At 43.6% G+C, this 13,258-nt stretch overlaps 1 protein-coding gene across 4 annotated transcripts in view; it reads right to left on the bottom strand.

Annotated features, from left to right (window-relative positions):
- LOC139749629 (uncharacterized) overlaps positions 1-13,258 on the bottom strand; it is a 73,045-nt gene that overhangs the window by 29,801 nt on the left and 29,986 nt on the right. For 2 of the 4 annotated variants that reach the window (XM_071663766.1, XM_071663765.1), the window contains exon 3: positions 4,231-4,353. The exons of 1 other annotated variant lie outside the window; for it this stretch is intronic. In XM_071663766.1, the coding sequence (XP_071519867.1) occupies positions 4,231-4,353 (123 nt within the window). Of the gene's footprint in view, positions 1-379; positions 1,398-4,230; positions 4,354-13,258 lie in introns of those variants that run through there. One more of the 4 variants, XM_071663768.1, reaches the window with a different exon arrangement.

Consider the following 13,258-nt stretch of genomic DNA (forward strand, 5'->3'; position numbering starts at 1 on the left):
TACCAACAGGGAGCATGAACATGTAACACAAGCTCCAGTAAGAAATGTTGAGCATATGTTAGAGCATGAAAATGAGTTGGAAGAATAAACGTGTTGGAACATGGGCCCACAGGAATATGGGCCCACAGGAGCATGAGTGTGTGCTTGGTCATGAGCCCCTGTTTGGAGTGTAAGCACATTAGATCATAGGCCTCAGTTACAGCATAAGCTTCAGCTGGGATCATGAACTTGTTAGATTATGAGCCCCAACAGGAAGCATGAGCATGGTACAGTATGAGCCCAATAGGGAGTACGAGGATATGTTTGAGCAGGATCCCCAGTAGATAGCAGGATGGGTGTTAGAGCATGAGCCCCAGTGGGGAGCATGAGAAGTACCTACCTGTCTACAAGAATCTAGGATCATGGTGTCAGGGTTAGCGCGTTGTGCTCACCACTTCATATACATGCATGTTGACGGTCGACCACCTTGCCTCACTCGCCATGTTTGCTGTACACTGCTGCTCTCTTCATTGTTCAGCTGTGCTGTGCTATATTCCTTTGGCACAATTATATATTCTAGGTTCATGTAGTATTGTCTTTAAGCATGAGTCTAATATTCTTAGGAATATTTATGTCGTCACTCCATTTAAATGTCTTGAATGACCAGATATTACATTAGATAACAGGTCCACATTCCTTACTGGGTATTTCTGGTGTTCTTCCATGAATTACTCTTGACTTACTGAATCTCTAACACCCGTGTCTGGATGTTGTCAGGTGCAGAACAGTGTTCTATATTCTCTGTATATGTTGCCAGGCCTACATGATCATATCTCTCCCTCCTATACTTCAGATTTAAGCTAAAGTTTTAATTGTTCATAGAAGTTCCTATGATCTATTCCATTTATTTTGTGAAATGTTTCTGTATTCTCTCCATCTTGTTGAAAGAAATGTTTTACTGGTGACCATAAAGTCAGCAGTGATCGAGTATAATTCTTATATATACATGAAACAATTTCATTATGAAGTCTGTCTCTAATTACGAGTTTTTAAAATCATTCAACTAATTATCTGGCAGGAAAGCACTGTAGTAGATTACTATCATGTTCCACCAATTAGATTCTTTCACTAACGACAGACTGTACATCAATAACGTTTGCTTCATTCTATATTTGTTTCCTATTGTCCCAGCCGGCCAGGGGGGTTGTGTATGAAGGAGTGTAGTAGTGTTAGCTCTCATGTGATCAGGTTTCAATCTCCATTTAATTCCATTACGTTCTCATCTGCAGATATTATCCTGGTCTCCTTGAAGATTTTCTTGATGGTCCTTCATCTATGGCTTTACTGACTATAATGTCTGAGGTCATGATTACAGCAAGCAGTGCTGTACCCACACCTGTTGCTTGCGGTACCCTAGACCAGGGTCATGACCCCTACGTCACGTGGACGGTACCCCAGGGTGGACCGCCTGGGGTGGGGGTTCATTAAGGTACGTACATAACTCATGATTTTCCTAATTAATTAAGGTTAGTATCATTATTGTTTCAGGGCAAATGTTTAGGAACTAGTTTCAAAAATATTTCAGTTACGTAAAACTGATATATTTATAAGCTACAAACTTATAAGTTAATTCTTATATAGAGGCATAAGTTCAAGAACAACATTTATTTATGTTTGATGTAGAGTTTTGGATTTATTATTAACATTTTCTTAAATTTTCCTTAATTATGATATAGCTGGGTAGCGTGGTAAGCATACATTATCATATTTGTAATGTTATGAACATGAATAAACTTTACCTTAAGTCAGTCTCGTAAGTTACATCAATTCAAACTCTGCAGATTGACGTAATAACCATCAGTAATGTTATATGTCGACGTATCAGAGATGAAGATTACAACTCCCGGCCATGACACTACATCATCATCTTCCATACAACACTTGCCTCACCTCATGGTTAGGTTAGGTTCAAAATTCTCTTATCCAGTTTCTTATCTTACTATATTTTGCCTTGCTATATTCTTCAATAACACTCATTACTTTACTTTATCAAATGCTGTTGCAAAATCAAGAAAACCAGAGTCCATTATTAAATTAGCCACCAAACTTCCATATAATAATCATTATGATGATCATTATAAGGGTCATTATGATGATCATGATAATGGTCATTATAATGATCATTATGATGGTCATCATGATGATCGTCCAGTACACTTTACCAGGCACAATAACCTGTCCTTTTCCAGTAAGGAATATGACATTACATGTTTCATACACGTACATATATATATATATATATATATATATATATATATATATATATATATATATATATATATATATATATATATATTTCATACTTGATCGCCGTTTCACGCTTTAACGAGGTAGCGTCAAGAAAAAAAGAAGAGATGACTGAGCCTTACAGGAAAACTCCTCACTTGGTCTCCTTCTCTGTCCCTTATTTAGGAAAAACTAAAACTAGAGGGAAGGATTGTCAGCCATCCTCCCCTCTTTTCGTCGCCTTTTACGATACGCAAGGAATACGTGGCAAGTATTCTCTCTCCCTTATCCCCAGGAATAGGATAGAGTTGTGCGCAGGAGGATGGATGTGCTGGAAATGAGATGTTTGAGGACAATGTGTGGTGTGAGGTGGTTTGATCGAGTAAGTAACGTAAGGGTAAGAGAGATGTGTGGAAATGAAAAGAGCGTGGTTGAGAGAGCAGAAGAGGGTGTTTTGAAATGGTTTGGGCACATGGAGAGAATGAGTGAGGAAAGATTGACCAAGAGGATATATGTGTCGGAGGTGGAGGGAACGAGGAGAAGTGGGAGACCAAATTGGAGGTGGAAAGATGGAGTGAAAAAGATTTTGAGTGATCGGGGCCTGAACATGCAGGAGGGTGAAAGGCGGGCAAGGAATAGAGTAAATTGAATCGATGTGGTATACCGGGGTCGACGTGCCGTCAATGGATTGAATCAGGGCATGTGAAGCATCTGGGGTAAACCATGAAAAGTTCTGTGGGGCCTGGATGTGGAAAGGGAGCTGTGTTTTCGGGCATTATTGCATGACAGCTGGAGACTGAGTGTGAACGAATGGAGCCTTTGTTGTCTTTTCCTAGCGCTACCTCGCACACATGAGGGGGAGGGGGATGTTATTCCATGTGTGGCGAGGTGGCGACGGAAATGAATAAAGGCAGACAGTGTGAATTGTGTGCATGTGTATATATGTATATGTCTGTGTGTATATATATGTGTACACTGAGATGTATGGGTATGTATATTTGCGTGTGTGGACGTGTATGTATATACATGTGTATGGGGGTGGGTTAGGCCATTTCTTTCGTCTGTTTCCTTGCGCTACCTCGCAAACGCGGGATACAGCGACAAAGCAAAATTTATATATATATATATATATATATATATATATATATATATATATATATATATATATATATATATATATATATATATATATGCAGGAGCCTCATAAAGACAGAAGGGACTCCTGCAGAAGTAAATGAGTTTACCGTAATAAAAAAAGCCTTGATCCTAAGCATTCACCATCCCGGCCAGTCTCAGCTGAGAGCGTATGCGTCATCAGGGAGCGTGAGCATGTTACAGCATAATGCACTGCAGGGAGCGTGAGCATGTACTAAAGCATGAGCCCTATTAGGAAGAATGTATCATAAGTTCCTGTAGGGAGCGTGACAATGTGTTATGGTATAACCTCCAGCAGGGAGCATGGATATGGGTTACAGTTTGCGCACCTATATAGAGCGTGAGCATGTGTTAGAACACGAGGCCAGTAAGGAGGGCGAACATGTGTTTGAGCAGAACCTGCGTAGGGAGCATGCACGTGTTACAGCATGAGCCCCAGTAGGGAGCATAAGCATATTAGAGCATGGAACCCACGATGGAGCGTAGGCATGAGGTGAGGTATAAGGCCCAGAAGGGAGCATGAGCATGTCTTAGACTATGAACCCCGACAGGCAACATAAGTAAGTGTTACAGCAGAAGCACCAGAAAGAAGCCGGAGCACGAGCCCCAGTAGGGAATTGTAGCATGAGCCACGGTAAGGAGCTGAAGCATGAGCCCTAGTGGGGAGCTGGGCCATGAGCCACGGTAGGGAGCTGGAGCATGAGCCCCAGTAGGGAGCTGGAGCATGAGCCCCAGTAGAGAGCTGAAGCATTAGCCCCAGTAGGGAGCTGGAGCATGAGCCCCGGTATGGAGCGTGATGAGCGTACTTACTGAGGTCTCGTGCCAGCCTGAGGAGTTTGTTAGCCACGTCTCGCCGGAGCTGTATGATGGCGTCCGGTCCCGGAGCCTCTTCTCGCCCGCCCCCACACCCCCACATCCCGCCCACACACAGACCTGCGGGCGGAGCAGCTATATTACTGCTGGCCGGAGCATATACCAGGCGAGGGAACGCGGGACATGGAGCCATACTGGCCAGAAGTTGTACTACTTCGGGTCAGGTGATGCAAGGTTACTGAGGCGAGGTAAGGTTACGCAGAGACAAGGACGTGAGGCAAGCAAAGGTTGAGTTAAGATGAGGCAAGCTAAAGATGAGTTAAGATGAGGCGAGGTAAGGCTGAGTTAAGATGAGGCAAGCAAAGGTTGAGTTAAGATTAGGCAAGCGAAGGCTGAGTTAAGACGAGGCAGGACTAGCCTGAGTTAAGGAGACACAGAAGTATACACAGTTGTGGTAACCCACAATACATTCAAAGTGAACAATACACGTAAGAGAGTACAAAAATACAGTAGAAAAAGATACAAAGTAAAGTGATTTCATAATGGCTAAGAACTAACAAGAAATACCTAATCACAGTTATTCACACCAACGTACAGTTAATACTACTACTACTAATAATAAGAATAATGATACATATATATATATATATATATATATATATATATATATATATATATATATATATATATATATATATATATTCATTTATATCTATTTTGCTTTGTCGCTGTCTCCCGCGTTTGCGAGGTAGCGCAAGGAAACAGATGAAAGAAATGGCCCAACCCACCCCCATACACATGTATATACATACACGTCCACACACGCAAATATACATACCTATACATCTCAATGTACACATATATAAACACACACAGACATATACATATATACACATGTACATAATTCATACTGTCTGCCTTTATTTATTCCCATCGCCACCTAGCCACACATGGAATAACATCCCCCTCCCCCCTCATGTGTGCGAGGTAGCGCTAGGAAAAGACAACAAAGGCCCCATTCGTTCACACTCAGTCTCCAGCTGTCATGTAATAATGCCCGAAATCACAGCTCCCTTTCCACATCCAGGCCCCACAGAACTTTCCATGGTTTACCCCAGACACTTCACATGCCCTGATTCAATCCATTGACAGCACGTCGACCCCGGTATACCACATCGATTCAATTCACTCTATTCCTTGCCCGCCTTTCACCCTCCAGCATGTTCAGGCCCCGATCACTCAAAATCTTTTTCACTCCATCTTTCCACCTCCAATTTGGTCTCCCATTTCTCCTCGTTCCCTCCACCTCCGACACATATATCCTCTTGGTCAATCTTTCCTCACTCATTCTCTCCATGTGCCCAAACCATTTCAAAACACCCTCTTCTGCTCTCTCAACCACGCTCTTTTTATTTCCACACATCTCTCTTACCCTTACACTACTTACTCGATCAAACCACCTCACACCACATATTGTCCTCAAACATCTCATTTCCAGTACATCCACCCTCCTGCGCACAACTCTATCCATAGCCCACGCTTCGCAACCATACAACATTTTTGGAACCACTATTCCTTCAAACATACCCATTTTTGCTTTCCGAGATAATGTTCTCGACTTCCACACATTCTTCAAGGCTCCCAAGATTTTCGCTCCCTCCTCCACCCTATGATTCACTTCCGCTTCCATGGTTCCATCCGCTGCCAGATCCACTCCCAGATATCTAAAGCACTTTACGTCCTCCAGTTTTTCTCCATTCAAACTTACCTCCCAACTGACTTGACCCTCAACCCTACTGTACCTAATAACCTTGCTCTTATTCACATTTACTCTTAACTTTCTTCTTTCACACACTTTACCAAAGTCAGTCACCAGCTTCTGCAGTTTCTCACATGAATCAGCCACCAGCGCTGTATCATCAGTGAACAACAACTGACTCACTTCCCAAGCTCTCTCATCCACAAATGACTGCATACTTGCCTCTCTTTCCAAAACTCTTGCATTCACCTCCCTAACAACCCCATCCATAAACAAATTAAACAACCATGGAGACATCACACACCCCTGCCGCAAACCTACATTCACTGAGAACCAATTACTTTCATCTCTTCCTACACGTACACATGCCTTACATCCTCGATAAAAACTTTTCACTGCTTCTATATATATATATATATATATATATATATATATATATATATATATATATGTACAGAGCATCAGATTGGGGAAGAGCAGTGTGGTTTCAGAAGTGGTAGAGGATGTGTGGATCAGGTGTTTGCTTTGAAGAATGTATGTGAGAAATACTTAGAAAAGCAAATGGATTTGTATGTAGCATTTATGGATCTGGAGAAGGCATATGATAGAGTTGATAGAGATGCTCTGTGGAAGGTATTAAGAATATATGGTGTGGGAGGCAAGTTGTTAGAAGCAGTGAAAAGTTTTTATCGAGGATGTAAGGCATGTGTACGTGTAGGAAGAGAGGAAAGTGATTGGTTCTCAGTGAATGTAGGTTTGCGGCAGGGGTGTGTGATGTCTCCATGGTTGTTTAATTTGTTTATGGATGGGGTTGTTAGGGAGGTGAATGCAAGAGTTTTGGAAAGAGGGGCAAGTATGAAGTCTGTTGGGGATGAGAGAGCTTGGGAAGTGAGTCAGTTGTTGTTCGCTGATGATACAGCGCTGGTGGCTGATTCATGTGAGAAACTGCAGAAGCTGGTGACTGACTTTGGTAAAGTGTGTGAAAGAAGAAAGTTAAGAGTAAATGTGAATAAGAGCAAGGTTATTAGGTACAGTAGGGTTGAGGGTCAAGTCAATTGGGAGGTGAGTTTGAATGGAGAAAAACTGGAGGAAGTGAAGTGTTTTAGATATCTGGGAGTGGATCTGGCAGCGGATGGAACCATGGAAGCGGAAGTGGATCATAGGGTGGGGGAGGGGGCGAAAATTCTGGGAGCCTTGAAGAATGTGTGAAAGTCGAGAACATTATCTCGGAAAGCAAAAATGGGTATGTTTGAAGGAATAGTGGTTCCAACAATGTTGTATGGTTGCGAGGCGTGGGCTATGGATAGAGTTGTGCGCAGGAGGATGGATGTGCTGGAAATGAGATGTTTGAGGACAATGTGTGGTGTGAGGTGGTTTGATCGAGTAAGTAACGTAAGGGTAAGAGAGATGTGTGGAAATAAAAAGAGCGTGGTTGAGAGAGCAGAAGAGGGTGTTTTGAAATGGTTTGGGCACATGGATAGAATGAGTGAGGAAAGATTGACCAAGAGGATATATGTGTCGGAGGTGGAGGGAACGAGAAGAGGGAGACCAAATTGGAGGTGGAAAGATGGAGTGAAAAAGATTTTGTGTGATCGGGGCCTGAACATGCAGGAGGGTGAAAGGAGGGCAAGGAATAGAGTGAATTGGAGCGATGTGGTATACCGGGGTTGACGTGCTGTCAGTGGATTGAATCAGGGCATGTGAAGCGTCTGGGGTAAACCATGGAAAGCTGTGTAGGTATGTATATTTGCGTGTGTGGACGTATGTATATACATGTGTATGGGGGTGGGTTGGGCCATTTCTTTCGTCTGTTTCCTTGCGCTACCTCGCAAACGCGGGAGACAGCGGCAAAAAAAAAAAAAAAAAAAAAAAAAAAAATATATATATATATATATATATATATATATATATATATATATATATATATGTGTGTGTGTGTGTGTGTGTGTGTGTGTGTGTGTGTGTGTGTGTGACTAATCTTTAATTCTTGGCCATTGTTGACAATGTCTGTGATCAGGTCCTTAATGTTACTCATTAGTCATCATGAAATCACTGTGTAACTTGTTATACTGTATTTTTGTAATCTCTTATTATCATTTACCTTCAATATGTCATGAACATCACATAGGAAACATGTATATGTATTAATCATCCGTCACATGATATGCTTCCTGAAACTGAAATGTTTCGTTTACCTAATGAAAAAAACTCAAGAATATTATCTTTTGTTATAGTTATTTGAAAAAAATATTTTCTAAGTGAATTGTCAAAAATGAAATATGAAGATAAGATTATATATATATATATATATATATATATATATATATATATATATATATATATATATATATATAGTGAATTGGAACGATGTGGTATACCGGGGTCGACGTGCTGTCAATGGATTGAACCAGGGCATGTGAAGCGTCTGGGGTAAATCATGGAAAGTTGTGTGGGGCCTGGATGTGGAAAGGGAGCTGTGGTTTCGGTGCATTATTACATGACAGCTAGAGACTGAGTGTGAACGAGTGGGGCCTTTGGTGTTTTTTCCTAGCGCTACCTCGCAGACATGAGGGGGGAGGGGGTTGTTATTCCATGTGTGGCTAGGTGGCGATGGGAACAAATAAAGGCAGACAGTATGAATTATGTACATGTGTATATATGTATAAGTCTGTGTGTGTATATATATGTGTACATTGAGATTTATAGGTATGTATATTTGAGTGTGTGGACGTGTATGTATATACATGTGTATGTGGGTGGGTTGGGCCATTCTTTCGTCTGTTTCCTTGCGCTACCTCGCTAACGCGGGAGACAGCGACAAAGCAAAATAAATAAATAAATAAATAAATAAATATATATATATATATATATATATATATATATATATATATATATATATATATATATATATATAAAGATAAGGTTGATACAGCTGCCCGGGAATGTACAACTGTGTACATATCAGATGACCTACATGTTATGACGTACAGTGTCCCCGCTTCTCTGTCACGCATGACCAGCATGGACTGTGTCACAGCAGTGACCAGTACAGAACATGTCACACTGATGAACAGTAAACACCGTGTCACACTCATGACCAATATGGAACACCTCACTGATGACCAGTATGATCCATGTCACACTAATGATCAGTATGGTCCGTGTCACACATGACCACTATGGTCCGTGTCACACTAACAGGTAACTGTGGCAGCCATACTGTACTACCACCACCACAGTTCTGTTGTGGTAACGAGGAGTTGTGTACACACACAGGTACACGTCCACGCTACTGGTAACCAGGGTTACAACATGGCATTGTTGTACCTGACAACCGCCACTCACAACCATATCTACAACTACCTTCCACAACTGTATAAAAGATTATATGCATAAGGAAACTAGACTGCCTCTGGGAGCTCAGGATTCGAACCTAGGCTGCTATGTTACCACTGGACTACCAGGCCACAACAGACCAAAGTCATGGTCCGTGAGATTGTGTCGTGACAAGTGGTGACCTGAGAGGGTCAAGGAGAGGAACCAGCAGGACCACACCATTTACCACAACAATCACCACACAGCACCACACACCCCGCCAACGTGGCTACCAGGAGCAGTGTATAGCACCACGGACCACGCTATATTGAATACAAGATGCAGTGTATAGCACCACGGACCACGCTATATTGAATACAAGATGCAGTGTATAGCACCACGGACCCTGCCTGCCTCTTACGTGTTATCTTGACCCAAAGTAACACATGATAAAAGATTGTCACGTAAACGTCAAGAAAGAGACCCCGGCAACCAGGGGACACAGCGCTGCCAGCCGCAAGTCTGCCACATCTCCAGTTTTATGGACAATTATCAGCTTAATACCTTGGCTTTCTCACACCACTATTGATTATACGCTCCAGTCAAGGGTCATCGCACAAGGTTGTGTGGTCAGTAGATAACATGCAGAGCCAAGCTAACTAGTGTTCATGTTGTTAAGTAATGTGGTAATGCATTATTATTTAACTGGTTTGTTTATATGAATGATGTTAACGTGATGTTTGTCTTACATTAAGTGCATGTCATCTACACCAGTGTAATGGGTCACGCTGGAGCTCCCTCCAAGTATAGTTTCACGTGATTACGTGTAATGTAGGATAATTAGGGTCATCAGTCTGGTCATAACTTTATGTAAACATGACAAAGGAACGAGGGGCACCAAGTGTTGCCGGCCACAACCTTATAACAACTTTACAACTGCCAGCCTAATCCTTGTACTATGTAATTTATAATTTTCATTCGCACAACCACAAGAGCAAAATATGATTATTTCAATATTGATTCAAATACAAAGGCTAACTAAACGGAACTTATAATACACGAGAAGGGGGAAAATAATACACGAGAAGGGGGAAAATAATACACGAGAAGGGGGGAAATAATACACGAGCAGGGGGAAAATAATACACGAGAAGGTGGAAAATAATACACGAGAAGGGGGAAAATAATACACGAGAAGGTGGAAAATAATACACGAGAAGGGGGGAAAATAATACACGAGAAGGGGGAAAATAATACACGAGAAGGGGGAAAATAATACACGAGAAGGGGGAAAATAATACACGAGAAGGGAGAAAATAAGTGTAAAGTTTGTAAACTTTCTTCTGGTCTACCAGAAACCTGGGGAGAAGATCAGGTGGTGTAAAATGAAATATTAATAAAACAGCAGCCGAGCTCAGCCGCGCCGGAGCCTAGCTACCTGCCACAGTGGCGACCACACACACGGACGGACGACGCATCGCCTTGACTGCTGGCAGGAGGGGGTCAACCTGTGACCTGACCTGACCAAATAATCCTCGGAGGAATGTGTTTGTGGCCCCACCTCCAGCTGGTGCACCTCCAGCTAGTGCACCTGACACCCACACTCGGTGTTGGGCGGATCAGAAGCTGACGTAGTAATCATAGATAACCTGACGATTTCCATAAAAAGGGTCGCTCCGACGTAGACCTTGACCTTAAGTCCAGCAGCAGGGAGAGGGTCAGAAACATGACACGATCACCTTCGACATCTTGAATTCCCTTTAGTAACAGCTGCTGCCCCTCACACACCTGACCTCACCGCCTCTTAGTTACCCGAGTTGGTACCACAGCAGCCAACACTGTACACTCCACTCCACTCCACTACGAGTTGTTACCACAGCAGCCACCGTTGTACACTCCACTCCACTACAAGTCTACCACTTCTGTACCTCATGACTGAATGTACACTGACTGTCTACATGATGGCTGAGGATAGACTGCTTCTACAAGTGATGACCGAGTGTAGACTGGTGCGTCTGATGACCGAGTGTAGACTGGTGCATCTGATGAGTGTAGACTGGTGCGTCCGATAAGTGAGTGTAGACTGGAGGGGTGTGCAATGACTGACTACAGACTGGTTGTGTATGATGACTGCTGCAGCGTAGACTGATTGTGTATGCGAAGACTGAGCGTAAACTGACTGTTTGTGATGACTGAATGTAGACTGGCAGCGTGCTTCATAACGGAGTGTTAGACTGGTAGTGTATGTGATGGCTGAGTGTAGAGTGGTAGTGCATGTGATGACTGAGTGTAGAGTGGTAGTGTATGTGATGACTGAGTGTAGAGTGGTAGTGCATGTGATGACTGAGTGTAGAGTGGTAGTGTATGTGATGACTGGGTGTATGGCCACCAGACCAGATGTATGGCCACCAGACCAGATTGTAAGGCCACCAGACCAGATGTATGGCCACCAGACTAGATGTATGGCCGCCAGACCAGATGTATGGCCACCAGACCAGATTGTATGGCCACCAGACCAGATCACGTGCTAGCAGGTCCGAGTGTGTGGCCCACTTCCTGACTGTACACTTAACTGTAGCTGTCACACATCAGCAGGTCTGTGACGACAGGTTAACCTTGTATGGGCCTGCCAGGTCATCCTCAGGTCAACCTGTTCATATCAGTGAACTTCAGGTCACTGCACAGGTTACTGTATCACGTTGATATAATTATCTGCAGGTCAACTTACGACTCACCTTACCTACCTGGTATCCAGGTCAGTCTACAGGTCCATGTACCAGTCTACATGTTCATGTACCAGTCTACAGGTTCACTTTAGATTGCATGTACAAGTGGAGTGTACCAGGTCAGCATGTTAGTGAGAGTACAAGGTTTGTGCACAGGTCAGGGTACCAGAGAGGTTTACGAAGACAAGTCATCAGTTTACATACGAACCATCAGGTCTGCTCACCAGGTCGTTCAACCTGACAGGTCAATTACTAAAGTGATGACTTTCGTTTGGTTTCCAGGTCGTACGTTAACCTTAGATCACGTGATCATTTTTCATGTTTCAGGTCAACTGGAACAAGCGTACCAGGTCAACCAGACAGACCCGCACGCTATATCGGGGTTAAGCTGGTTATATACACGCATACCCCAACCCCCACTCCCACCCAACCCACCCAACCCACCCCCACCCAACCCACCCAACCCACCCCCACCCCCACCCAACCCACCCCCACCCAACCCACCCAACCCACCCCCACCCCCACCCAACCCACCCCCACCCCCACCCAACCCACCCAACCCACCCCCACCCAACCCACCCCAGACAAGGGTACAGTACACGACCCCAGCTTGATATATTCCTACGTTTATAAGGACTATATAACCGATATATATATATATATATATATATATATATATATATATATATATATATATATATATATATATATATATATATATATATGACAGAATTCATATATGTATTATTCCCGGAGCCAAACTATTCTAGATGTTACCAACGCTGGGTCATGTTGCAGTGTTGCCAGACCCGCTACCAGGGCGGGGCGACCAAGTGCATGACTACCAGGACGACCAGGTGCATGACTACCAGGACGGCCAGGTGCATGACTACCAGGACGACCAGGTGCATGACTACCAGGGCGACCAGGTGCATGACTACCAGGACGACCAGGTGCATGACTACCAGGACGACCAGGTGCACGACTACCAGGACGACCAGGTGCATGACTACCAGGACGACCAGGTGCATGACTACCAGGACGGCCAGGTGCATGACTACCAGGACGACCAGGTGCATGACTACCAGGGCGACCAGGTGCATGACTACCAGGACGACCAGGTGCATGACTACCAGGACGACCAGGTGCATGACTACCAGGACGACCAGGTGCATGACTACCAGGACGAGCAGGTGCATGACTACCAGGACGACCAGGTGCATGA

Source organism: Panulirus ornatus, chromosome 7 (assembly GCF_036320965.1).
Source record: "Panulirus ornatus isolate Po-2019 chromosome 7, ASM3632096v1, whole genome shotgun sequence".
NCBI classification, from domain to species: domain Eukaryota; kingdom Metazoa; phylum Arthropoda; class Malacostraca; order Decapoda; family Palinuridae; genus Panulirus; species Panulirus ornatus.